The sequence below is a fragment of the Siphateles boraxobius genome, unplaced genomic scaffold (genome assembly GCF_051911475.1).
Source record: "Siphateles boraxobius isolate OS27281-9 unplaced genomic scaffold, OSU_SipBor_1 12, whole genome shotgun sequence".
Classification (NCBI taxonomy): Eukaryota; Metazoa; Chordata; class Actinopteri; order Cypriniformes; family Leuciscidae; genus Siphateles; species Siphateles boraxobius.
This window is the reverse complement of record NW_027508722.1, coordinates 19,591,229-19,603,840: the sequence shown is the minus strand read 5'-3', so window position 1 is coordinate 19,603,840 and position 12,612 is coordinate 19,591,229. Positions and strand designations below refer to the sequence as shown.

The window sequence follows — 12,612 nt, the reverse complement described above, 5'->3', positions numbered from 1 at the left end:
GTCAAACTGGAATGCCAGACCAGATACCTATTTCTATATTGAGACTCAGATTGTTTCATCCAATGCTTGTATTAAGCTTGAAGACATGCCCATTGTTAATTCTGTCAATAAACTTTTTCCATGTAATATTTCAGCCCATTCTCATCCCAAGGCGTCATCTAACTGACGCTGTTGACCATGCTTCAACATCCGACGCACAAGGCACCCTTTAGCGTCAATATGAGACGCTAACCCTACCCCAGACCTAAACCTACCCATTACGGAAGCGTCATGTAACTGACGCTAAAAACGGAAGCGTCATGTAACTGACGCTAAAGGCGTTAGGTGACGCGCGAGGATAAGCGTCATCTACCTGACGCTAAAGGGTGCCATGCGCGTCGGATTTGGAAGCATGGTCAAAAGTGTGAATAAAATGACGCCTTGGGATGAGAATGCGTTGAATATTTACATAACAGCTGAACAAATGGTTAAAAAAAATTTGCACCCCACAAAAATAACCCAATGTATTTAGAGATAAACGATAAGGATAGTTCACCCAAAAAAGAAAATTCTGTCATCATTTACTCACCCTCGTTGTTTCATTCAAGCCTGAATTTTTTCTTCTACTGAACACAAAAGAAGATATTTTGAAGAATATGGGTAACCAAACAGTTGATGAACGCCACTGACTTTCATATGGGAAAATAAAATACTATGGAAGTCAGTGGGGTTCATAAACTGTTTGGTTACCCATATTCTTCAAAATATCTTCTTTTGTGTTCAGCAGAAGAAATAAATTCATACAGGTTTGGAACAAATAATGGGTGAGTAAATGATGACAGAACTACAATTTTAGGGGGAACTATGCCTTTATGGTTGTAAAAACTCCACAATCAATGTTTAACATTCGTTACTCAAAGTTCTCTACTTTTTCCATAAGGAAAGACCAAAATTTTTTATAAATTTAAACTTTTCAATTATATTGTATATTAACATTAACCTAATAAATGCTGTACAATTGTTGACATTTTTTAGTTTAGCTCATGCATTAACTAATACTAACAAATTATTGTTATTGGTATTATAGTACATTGTTTACAATACTGCTTTATAAATGATTTTCCCCCCATGAATTCAATGCAGAAGTAAAACATCCTGTTCACATGTGCGAGAGCGTGTGATCTCACTCAATAAAAGACTGAACAAACTCTACAGCTTCACTGTTCCATCAGAAAAGTGTACATAGTGTGACTTCAAAAGGGAAAGCTTTCTCTTTTTCACTGAACATCAGAGTATTCTAAAAGGAGATTTCATGGCTTCTACGCTGTCTCTCCACCTCCTGTGTCCAGTGTGTTTGAGTGACTTCCGAGATCCACTAAGTTTGCCCTGTGAGCATGCTTTCTGCCGACAGTGTATTACAAGTTATTTGGAATTAAGTGAAGGTGTTCACAAATGCCTGGAATGCAGACAAAACTTCACCAAACAGGATTTTAAAGGTAACCGAGTTCTGAGAAACATTGTAGACGTCATACAAAAACAGCGCAAGACAAAACAACAGACTCCAAGGAAAGCACAAGAACTGTTGTGTCCTTACCATGAAGAAGAACTCCAACTTTTCTGTGAGAACGACCAGAGATTGGTTTGCCTCATCTGCAAGGAGGGAGAGAAACACCGTGAACACAGTTTCAAGCCTGTAAAAGAAGCTATGGAGATCAGTAAGGTTGTATATGTACAATGTATGAATAAACAAATAAAAAAATGTGCCAGGATGAAACTGGATCTGTAATAACTTTTTGTATAATAATGTGTTTTTGTTGATGCTATTGCTAATTTAGAATGTTGTGAGATTTATTTTTGATGACAACAAACAAATTGGTGACATGATCTTGAACCAGATGCTTGAAATCACAAAATCTAAGGTAGGTTATTAAAAGAAATGATTATGTTTTCATTTGACATGTTTTTCAGTCTGCCACTCTCTTAGACTTAGATCACATTTCTTCTACTAATCCACAGGAAAGAGCCAAATGTCTCAAGGAAAAGATGCATGCTCACACTCAGTGAGAACCTGACCAAGTAAGATGTAAAATGCGTTTTTGCAGACACTTCTGCAGGTCAGAACAGAAGGTGTGTAAAATTAAGTGATTAAATGACTAAAACTGCAATGAAAATGTGACTACCCAGTCAACGTGTGAGATCATGCGATAATCACAGTGACATCACACCTTTCTTATATTGACCCCCCCCCCCCCCCCCCCCCCCCCCCCCCAACCAGTTCAGTGCAAACTCTGTCCCACACAGCCGATTCTAAAGATTTCATAGGTCATGTCAATCACAGTTCTGATTGACAAGAACAAGACCTTACCCTAACCTATCTTTAACCAATGAAACTGGCTGCAAGTGTGGTGACCACCTGGACAGTCCCGAAATTTTGAGCTTAACCGCATGAAAACGTTCTGTTAACGTCCCAAATGTCCTCTTTTTAATGTTGCTGTGAGATAGAATAACCAATATGCACATCCCCATAAATTTATATCGGGAACGTTATTATATGACCAACAGAGGACCATGTGGGAAGGTTTTCTTAATGTCCCGAATGTCATCTTTGTAACTTTCTTATGTGACCATAAAATAACCAGATTGGACCATCCCCATGAAGTCTACTAGTATATGGAACCTTGAACTAAGGCACTTTCATAACCAAAAGAGGACTTTTTAGGAACGTTGCTAATGTTCTGTAAAATTTCAGGATTTTTGTCATCTTTAGAGAACTTGTAGGGAACGTTGCGCATGGTCGCGAGAACAACCCCTTGAACGGGGGTTGTCCAGCACCCCGCAAGATGTAAACAGTGTCTCACATTTCAACTATGTATTGTTTTTCTTACCTGAAATTACATACTACAATAAGAAATATAACAAATACTAAAAATGTGATTGCCGTTTAAAAATCCATGTGCGCAGCCGTAGGCTATGTGTCTAGAGCGGGAAAATTATCAACCAATGCATTCGTAGAAAGGGATTTTTCCTTATGAGGGATTTCTTGAAAGACATCTCAATTCACTGATTGGCTGAAATGCACCAAAGCTAATTTGCCAACCGCCATTAAATTCAAAAGAAGAAAAATAATTCTCTAACTGCACCACGAGGAGGCGATGAACGAGGAGTGAGAAGCTTCCAGAGGAGATATGAGCGAGGATGCACAGGTGTATGTGCAGAAGTCTTTCTTGTCGAAAAACTTGATGCACGTTTAATCCTCCTCCCCCTTCATATCTGTCACTATAATTTTAATTTATGTTTTACATTTTGCAATTTAATTAAAACATACAGCTCACATATTTCAACAGGGCATCATGCTTTATTATTATTTATTATGAATTTCTTAGATAACTTAAACAACATAAGGCCCTTGAGCGCAGCTGATTAAACTTTTGGTTGGGAGTAAGTTGCTCATTCAGTAAGTTGCTTAGACGTGAGGAAAGAAAGCAAGGAAAGAAAGCAAGGACGCACAATTTAAGAAATGAGAAGCAACATAATGTGACTGTAAGAGCACTTATTGACCCTGGTGGGATGAATGAGTATATGACACATGACTGAAATTACTTTCGGAGGGAACATTATGGGTTTACTTGTTAAACATCCATCTATTCTCCAAACCACTGGGTTGTGGGGATGCTGGAGCCAAACCATGTTAAACCTCTATTCTTTATTTTTTACCAGCCAATGTGACTTATATGCAGTAGATGAATTTAAAACTGTTCTTTTCTACAGATATACAGTAAATCAAGGCTTGATGGTGCTAAAGTGATTTCTGAACACTTCACTCTTGGGCCTTATGAAACTGACCTGCCACTAATTGTTTGGAGAGACATGCCAGGCCCTGTTAAACATGGTGAGTTGAGCCCTAATGAACATCTCTCATGGTAATGTTTTATGAAAAATTATTTAACACACTTACATTTTTGTTTCTGTTATTAAACACAACCATATGTCTAGGTCACCATATTTATTAAGTTTCATTTGTTTGGAGAATGTTTGCTTCTTGTAATCTTTTTTTTCTTTCTTAGACCTATCTGATATGTTAGTACACAAAGACCTGCAACTGACTATCAGAAAAGATAGCCATCTGCAGTCTCAAGGGCAATATTGCTTTGCAATTCCAGAAGTTTCACAAAGGTTATAAGGAAGATTTTGTGGAGAACATACAACCTGGTCAGATGTACTGGGAGGTTGACATAGGAGTTGAACCAGGATGGGAACGTGGACTTACAGTTACTGTAGAAATTACCCAAAGGAGAAGAATGGTTCTCTCTGGCAGACATTATTTTCTAAATGTTCTGAGAACATATCTCTTTCAGTAAAAGGTTACAGAGTGTATGCTGTAAGGGACAGTGAAGAAACCCTAATTGTCAGCCAGATTATACCCAGAAGAGTTGGGGTTTATGTAGTGAGAAACGTCAGGTTGTGTTTTGCAATGCAGACAAAATGTCTTTCATTCACACAGTGCGGTGTGGAGATAAATAGATTTATCTATAAATCAAACCTTCTATTTTGTACACCTGTTTTGGATTTATGAGAATCTGAGAAATGGTCTATCCTACTACTTTTTGTATAAATTATAATTATTGTTATAAATATGATGTTCATTTCTAAAAAAAATAATTAAAAAAAAGTTAAATGAATAAATATCATAATTTTAAGAATTTAATTTATGTAATTTCATGTAAATATCTGTTAAGCCAAAAAGCATATGGTATGATTATGAATAGGGGATTTGTCCTGCATAAATTATGAGACATGATTTATTTCACATTTGAACTGTATTTGAGAGTGTGATTTTTCTTTTTTATAAATGTGTGGACAAATTTACTGTGAAAGAGACCTTGCTCTTACAAATGCTCCTGTATAAACTGGCATATTCAAAAATGTTGAAGACATTTATATCTAAGTGAAACAATAAAAGTTCGTCCTATGAGGGTCAAACTCTGGCTGCATCCGAAATCACATTCTTCCACTAGTAGGCAAAACATGTATGTGACAAGTATGTCCATTTACATTTACATTTATTCATTTAGCCGAATTCACAGTACTCATAAGAGTAGGCAAAAATTACCCAGATGACCTATTTCTTCTGGCGAGATTCTGAAGTGTCCGTACAACACTTTACTATCCCATGAGGCTGCAGGAGAGGATCTGTGAATGACAGTAAAGTGACGCAACTGATGACGATAAGTCACATGACAGTGACAACATGGCACATAGGAGTCCAAATTACATTCACACTACACACGTTCATACTATATAGAACATACGTTTGTTGCTGTGGTCCTGATTATGATGTTCACCTGTTTCTTGTTTAGTTCCTTGCTATCCTGTATATTTATAGCCCCTGTTGAGTTTAGTTCTTTGTCCATCTTTGTTGAGGTATTGGATAATTTTGTGGTTCTCTTTTTTATTTTCCTGTGCTGTGCTCCAGAGTAGTTTTGTTTTATTCATTTAATAAAAGTAATGTGATTAGATCTACACATCTCTCTTTCTTTTGTGGAACAAGCTGTGTCGCAGATTACCATTTACCTAATACATCGGACCACACATAAAGTCCATAGTAAATCTCTAGGAGAAGGATTTAAGTCTGGGGACCACAAGGTGGTACTGGGTGTCGACAGTAAAAAAAGTATTTTAATCTTAAAGTATGTGCTGAAGGATGGACTGGGATTTATTTATTTATTGCCAAAGACAACAGGGAACAAAATAATATGGCATAAACAATTTAAGTATGACTGAGGTTAAATTTTTTTTTTTACAGTATTACATCACATTTATGGCCTATCTCAAAGTGATTTTTGACACTAAAGTCAGTTAATGTTTGTATGCTTTTAAATTATTGTTATTATAATTATTGCTTTCAGAAAGATCTGTAGTGTGTTTGGAGGAGATGTAGCTGTTTTTCGAGAAAACAAGAAGTGAAGAAACAGCTGGAGACAGGAAAGGAATGCAGCCGAGGTCATGCAGAATAACCTTTTTATGATAAACGAACAGCTGCAAGAGACAGAAAAATCTGAGAAGGCATACATACATGACAGTAAAATATACACAAGGGAAAGGTCAAAACTAATACAATTGAGGTTTTACATTCACATTTACATTTATTCATTTAGCAGAATTTATTCATTTCTCCACAGCAGTGGAATGAAAATACATTTTCTTTGACAGAAGGAGGAAAAACGATTTAAAACACCACACCACATTGATGCTGTGATTTATCTACTGTCATATTCAAACGTATAAACAAGAGTCAGGAGTATATACTCCCTCATGAAATGTATTCATTCGGGGTTTTTTCTCTACTCATTAAAGGTCCTTGTTATCTCAAGTAGGAAAGTGACTCTTATCTGGGGAATGGATCAGTCACCCAAAGGAAAAGTTAAACTCAGTTTAACTGGATTTTTTTTTTAAAAAAGAAAGAAAAAAAGATAGAGACAGAATAGCAAAAAGAAATTTGTCTCCACAGGAAAAATAGTGTGATGTTGTGACTAAGATATACAGTACATACATTATGTACGGACTAAAATGTCTATATTCGGATCCAGAGAAGAAAACCTATCAGTACTGAGTTCTGTCAGTTAAATATTAAAACAGCAGTGTCATATTAAATCAGGCCAGAATAATTTGCATAAATTCCGAGTCATGGATTGACCAAAAGCTTGCGTCATGATTTCGTGACAGTGCTGAGTCATGCTTTTGACTTGTTTTTTTCCTACACATCAGTTTTATGTCTCACCAGTCTCTGGAAGTAGCACAAGAGAGTTTTCCCAAACTTTTAGATATTGTTTAACCCTAGCCACAGAAACCCATATGTAATGTGGTGTGGGTCACATTTTTTTAGCTTACATAGTTTTTCGGTTTTGATGATTTCCACCAAAATACTAACCGATGGAATGACAACACAAGATAAAAGAAGCATTTTAAAAATTTCGTAAAACTATCTATTTTGCTAGATGAAAGGGTTAATTCACCCCAAACTTTTAATTCTGTCATTATTTATTTACTCACCCCCAAGTTATTCTAAACACTTTCTTCTGCTCAACATTAAGGAAGATATTTTGAAGAATGTTGGTAATCAAACAGTTGCTGCTCCCTAATGACTTCCATAGTATTTTTATTTTATAGTTACCCACATTCTGCAAAATATCATATTTTGTGTTCAGCACAAGAAATAAGTTCATACATGCTTTGTGCGGACCATTTAAAAAGCGTGGCTGTAATAACTTCAATAATTAGATGTCAGATTAGGCACAATTTCCCAGAAAAGGAAATTAATTGCACTTCTAAATAATTAAGTGTTTCTTTTAGCCTTAAGACTCCATTGTACACACGCAAGTAAATCATCTGAAACACAAACTGATGTTTTGTGTACAGCTGGATTTCACAACTTGTTCAGTATGACACATTTTACAGGAATATGGGAAAAAACTTATTACACTATTATGAACAAACTGTTCTTCTTATTGGCAAGAACAATCTACTACTGACTCTTTGAAAAAAATTCAGTATTGCATAATCTCTCTTCCAATTCTGTGTTCTCTCTTCCAATTCTGTGTTCTCTCTTCCTGCCTGTGTTTACCTTCTTCCAGCCCTGAAATGTGCACGTGACCACAGATATAAGGGGGAGGGAGAGAAAAGGGGATAAAAGTTAGAGCTGAGAGAGCTGTAAAAGGGAGCAGTTCCAATAAGTCTGAGTAAAGAAAACTCAGGAAGAACTTTCTCTTCTTAATTCTTCCAGGGAAGCTCTCCTTTGATTGCTCTCCTGTTATTTCATTGTTGGTGATCTGGAGGACAGGACTACAAGATAAAGACATTACTTCAAAAGCTCTGCTATTAAATAAAGAAGACGGTGGTCGACAGATTTACTGAACTTTATGTTTTAAGATGGAAGATGCTGAAAATTACACCAGTTTACAAGAGTTCACAGAAGACATCTCTCATAGTGGGAACAGACCCATACTCACATCACAGGGCAAACAAGGTAATGCATGTGTGTGCATAATGTGAGAACTGTATGTGAACTTGAGCGGAGAGTGGAAAACAAAAAATAAATGTGGGACAAGTCAGAGTAATAACCAATTATCTTGTTTTTCATCAGGTGTTCAGAAGGGGACAAAGTGTTTGAGGGGACAGGCTTCTGTTGTCCTGCTCATTGCTCTATTGACCTCAGTTTGTGCAAACATAGTACTTGGCATTCTCTGTAAGTAAACATTGCTACACGTACACATCATGCACGTACATACCTCTATCTGCCTCTCTGGTGATGTCAAAGTGCATTTGTGTTGCCTAATGAATAGAATAGAACAGAGTAGAATAGAATAGAATTTAATTGAATAGAATAGAATAGAATTAGAGATGAACCTATATCAAAATTTTGGATGATACTGAAAAGCTGGTATTAATATTCTTTACTAATTTGTCTAACAAATGCGTGCATTTAAGGCATCACATATTCATTTTGAGATTTGCTAAATATTAGATTTAAATGTGTTGTTAAATTAATAGAGTTTTTAAAGATTATGATGACAGTAAAGGATATATAAATACTGATATAGTGTGTGTGCCTAAATAGAATAGAATAGAATAGAATAGAATTATGGATTAAATATTATTTGATAAACAAAATAGTATCTGATTAATATTGTAGAATATTTTGTCTAAATAAAAGAAATTTAAATCAAAAGACTAAAAGCCCTAATTTTAAATGCAGTGAAACTAAATTTAGGCATTATTTTTAACATTATATGTACAAGAAAATTGATGTTCATTTTGAGATTATCTGCAGATTACATTCAACAGTGTTTTTAAATTAATAAAGTTTTAATAGTGTAACTTTAAGTGGCAAAACTATTCTTAATGTTAAAAAATATAGAAAATGAGCATTTCAAAATACTGACCATTACTGATAATAAATTTATATAATAGTGGAAAATAAGCGAATTATGTATCCATATAGAATAGAACAGAACAGAATAGAATAGAATAGAATAGAATAGAATAGAATAGAATAGAATAGAATAGAATAGAATAGAATAGAATAGAATAGAATAGAATTGGATAGAATAAAATTAGAGATGAACCTATATCAAGATTTTGGATGATACTGAAAAGCTGGTATTAATATTCTTTACTAATTTGTCTAACAAATGCGTGATTTAAGGCATCACATATTCATTTTGAGATTTGCTAAATATTAGATTTAAATGTGTTGTTAAATTAATAGAGTTTTTAAAGATTATGATGATAGTAAAGGATATATAAATACTGATATAGTGTGTGTCCCTAAATAGAATAGAATAGAATAGAATTATGGATTAAATATTATTTGATAAACAAAATAGTATCTGATTAATATTGTAGAATATTTTGTCTAAGTAAAAGAAATGTAAATTAAAACACTAAAAGCCCTCATTTTAAATGCAGTGAAACTAAATTTAGGCATTATTTTTTAACATTATATGTACAAGAAAATGGATGTTAATTTTGAGATTATCTGCAGATTACATTCAACAGTGTTATTAAATTAATAAAGTTTTAATAGTGTAACTTTAAGTGGCAAAACTATTCTTAATGTTAAAAAATATAGAAAATGAGCATTTAAAAATACTGACCATTACTGATAATAAATTTATCTAATAGTGGAAAATAAGCGGATTATGTATCCATATAGAATAGAATAGAATAGAATAGAATAGAATAGAATAGAATAGAATAGAATAGAATAGAATAGAATAGAATAGAATAGAATAGAATAGATTAGAATAGAATTTTTGTTGAATGTTTTGTATTCAGCTTTAGGACATATTTATATTATCAATTCCAAATATTCCCATCAGCCCTAATGGTTAAAGAGTCAGACTGGTAAGCTGAAGGTTGCAGGTTCGATTCCCAATACCAGGAATGACTGAGGTGCCCCCAATCGCTCCCAGGCGCCACAGCAACAATGGCTGTCCACTGTTTCACTACTCACTGCTCCTAATGTGTGTCCACTAACTTGGATGAGTTAAATATTCAGAGGGAAGATTCTGAGTATGGGTTACCATATTGGCCTTCACATGTCACTTTCACTTTTTTGATGGTATAAACTCTGTCTCTGTGTCTCTGCAGTGGTAAACAGTCGCAGATCTTCTGTCAATGTAGAGCCAGTCAAGAGTGATGATTCTGTCACTGTAGAGCCAGTCAAAAGTGATGAGTCTGAGGCTGCATCTCTTTCTCTCAAACTTACTACCATGCAGGAGCGTTTCTCCCGCCTCTGCTCAGAATACACTACTCTTGGACAGACTTGTTCAAAACAGGGTGAGGAAAAATTGATATAGGACTGAGACAAAAATAAGTGTATCGCTGAATGGTATTTGACGGCCAAGGGTTTTCATTCAGAATCATTAAAAATCTCTCTTCCACAGTGATCAAATGTAGGCCATGCCCAGAGGACTGGATGCATTTAGAAGGGAGGTGTTATTTCTTTAGTGAGGATAAACTTGACTGGCAGCACAGCAAAGAGAGCTGCGCGTCCATGGGTGGCCATCTGACAATACTGCACAGCCACGAACAACACGTAAGTGTGGCACTGTTTTTCAATGGATTATATGCACTTCTAGGATGGAAAATAAAAACATTAATTTCAATAAAAAAAAATTTTGAATCATGTTTATTCACTGTGATATATTTATTCATTATGATATATACTATTGATTTATTTTTATTTTTAATACAGCACACCCTTGAGGGTGTCGCACGCAATCATGGTGGATTTGACTACCATTTCTGGATCGGTTTATCAGACACTGAGACTGAGGGAGTGTGGAAATGGGTGGACAACACAGTGGTTAATAAGACGTACGCACACACACACGCACGCACGCACGCACACACACACACACACACACACACACACACAGATCAACTAAACAAAATTTAGATTTATATTATTTCTAAAACTATTTATACAATTTTAGAACTCTTCCTAAACATCTCAGTGACAGTCAAGACATTGACTGTTATTTAAATGTGAACTAGTGGGATCACTGTTGCCAAATCATTTTTAAGAGAAGTTGCTAGGCAGATCAGTTTGTTGCTAAAAGCAGAGAAGAAGCTGCTGAGGTAGTCTGAAAAGTGGCTAAATCTAACAACAAAATTGCTAAATAGACGTCACTGTGTGTGATGATGTTTTCCTGGTTGTTCCTCTGGACTCACCACTGCTCTCTGTAGGTACTGGAATGAATGGCATAAAGAGCCCGATAATCACCAGTCAGGAGGGGTTCATGGAGAAGACTGTGCAGTGCTGGACTCACGCTCGAAAACCTGGTTCGACGTGCCCTGTGATTTCAGTTACAAACGTATCTGTGAGATGGATCCTATCACCTTTAACAGTTGAAATGTGTAAAAATGTAGCCTATATCTATTTTTCTATTGCCCTCCTTTTAAATAAACAGTGACATTCTCAGAGGTTAAGGTTCATTGTAGTTTGTGTCTTTAATTTGACATTTGAAAAAGCTGAAAACATTGCACAATAATGTTTTTTCCACTCATCACCACCCACTTTCCCAAGGCACCACAGAAAAAAAGAACTTTTAAGTATTATATGCAATCAAACATGCAATTGAGTCTCCAGACAAGTTGGTCAGGCTGAGAATAAACCAGCTTAGACAAGCTAAGAATTATAAACCATCTTAGGGTGGTTTATGCTAGTTTTGTCAGCAGGGAAAACCAAACAGTAAAGGTTGTTTAATTGTTTGAGCACACACCATTGAACTGTACAAGCAGAGTTCAATACAAGACAGTTCAACACAAGATCATGTTATGTCAGTACATGACAGTTAGGATATTTTTTAAGCTATTCTGTGTTTTCACAAAGCTTCTCTATAGATACACTACCAGTCAAATATTTGGACATAGCTAATGTCATTTATGTGATAGCCTTGAAGGGAGTGGATTGGAATCCACTGCTGCTTCAATGTATATGTAATGATTGATTATAATTAAGGTATTAACCAGTAATGCATATTTTTATGCATTCATTCTCATTAACGCCTGACACCTCTTTCTGCCATAGAATGTTGTTATGTTCATTGTCACTGAAAAAGATAATTACACAATTATTATATGTATCTGGAAAAATTAGAGGCAGATTGAACATTGGTGCACACACACACGCGCACACACATCTGAGCTTACAAAGCTACAAATTCTAGGCTATGCCTATGCATACTTATAGCTAAACTGTCATCATAAATATTGTTATTGTTAAGTATTTTAAAATTTTAAAAAAACAAGGCACATACTGACAAATACTTTAATAAGTCTTGGTATCCTTCCATCTGTATGAAATGTTATATGGCTGATAATATTGTATTGCTAACTAGCATGAAAACAGGGAATTCTCATTCCACTGTTGCATATTGTTGCTTTGAGTCAACATAGCTATTTTACCCATTTACAAAAGAAATATTCAATGAAAACATAATCAACAGAGTGAAAATAAATCAGAACTTATCAAAAATTGTGAAAATATTTTTTATTTCATGGAAATCCTAAGGAAAATGTCACTTTTTCAAAGTTTTGTGGAGCTGAAAAAACATGGCTGCCGCATGT

General features: G+C 35.1%; 2 protein-coding genes across 2 annotated transcripts; both read left to right on the top strand.

Moving 5' to 3' along the window:
• Nucleotides 1–1,115: 1,115 nt before the first annotated feature.
• Nucleotides 1,116–4,500, top strand: LOC143728399 (zinc-binding protein A33). The gene is given in 9 exon segments (XM_077219354.1): nt 1,116–1,708; nt 1,815–1,898; nt 1,996–2,039; nt 2,082–2,106; nt 3,748–3,868; nt 4,044–4,131; nt 4,133–4,253; nt 4,256–4,418; nt 4,421–4,500. Coding segments are annotated over 9 exon segments (1,143 nt in total). The 5' UTR covers nt 1,116–1,291.
• Nucleotides 4,501–7,633: 3,133 nt separating this feature from the next.
• cldc1 (C-type lectin domain containing 1) lies at nt 7,634–11,476 on the top strand. Its single transcript, XM_077210502.1, has 6 exons — nt 7,634–8,002; nt 8,120–8,221; nt 10,129–10,317; nt 10,425–10,576; nt 10,736–10,857; nt 11,230–11,476. Exons 1-6 carry the CDS (start codon nt 7,906–7,908, stop codon nt 11,393–11,395), a joined length of 828 nt encoding a protein of 275 aa, XP_077066617.1. The 5' UTR covers nt 7,634–7,905; the 3' UTR covers nt 11,396–11,476.
• The last annotated feature ends 1,136 nt before the right edge of the window (nt 11,477–12,612 follow it).

Coding starts and splice junctions, on each gene's coding strand:
- cldc1 (XM_077210502.1), top strand. CDS start 7,906: ATGGAAGATGCTGAAAATTACACCAGTTTACAAGAGTTCACAGAAGAC. Junction 10,577..10,735: donor TGCACAGCCACGAACAACAC/GTAAGTGTGGCA, acceptor TTTTTAATACAG/CACACCCTTGAGGGTGTCGC. Junction 10,858..11,229: donor AACACAGTGGTTAATAAGAC/GTACGCACACAC, acceptor TGCTCTCTGTAG/GTACTGGAATGAATGGCATA.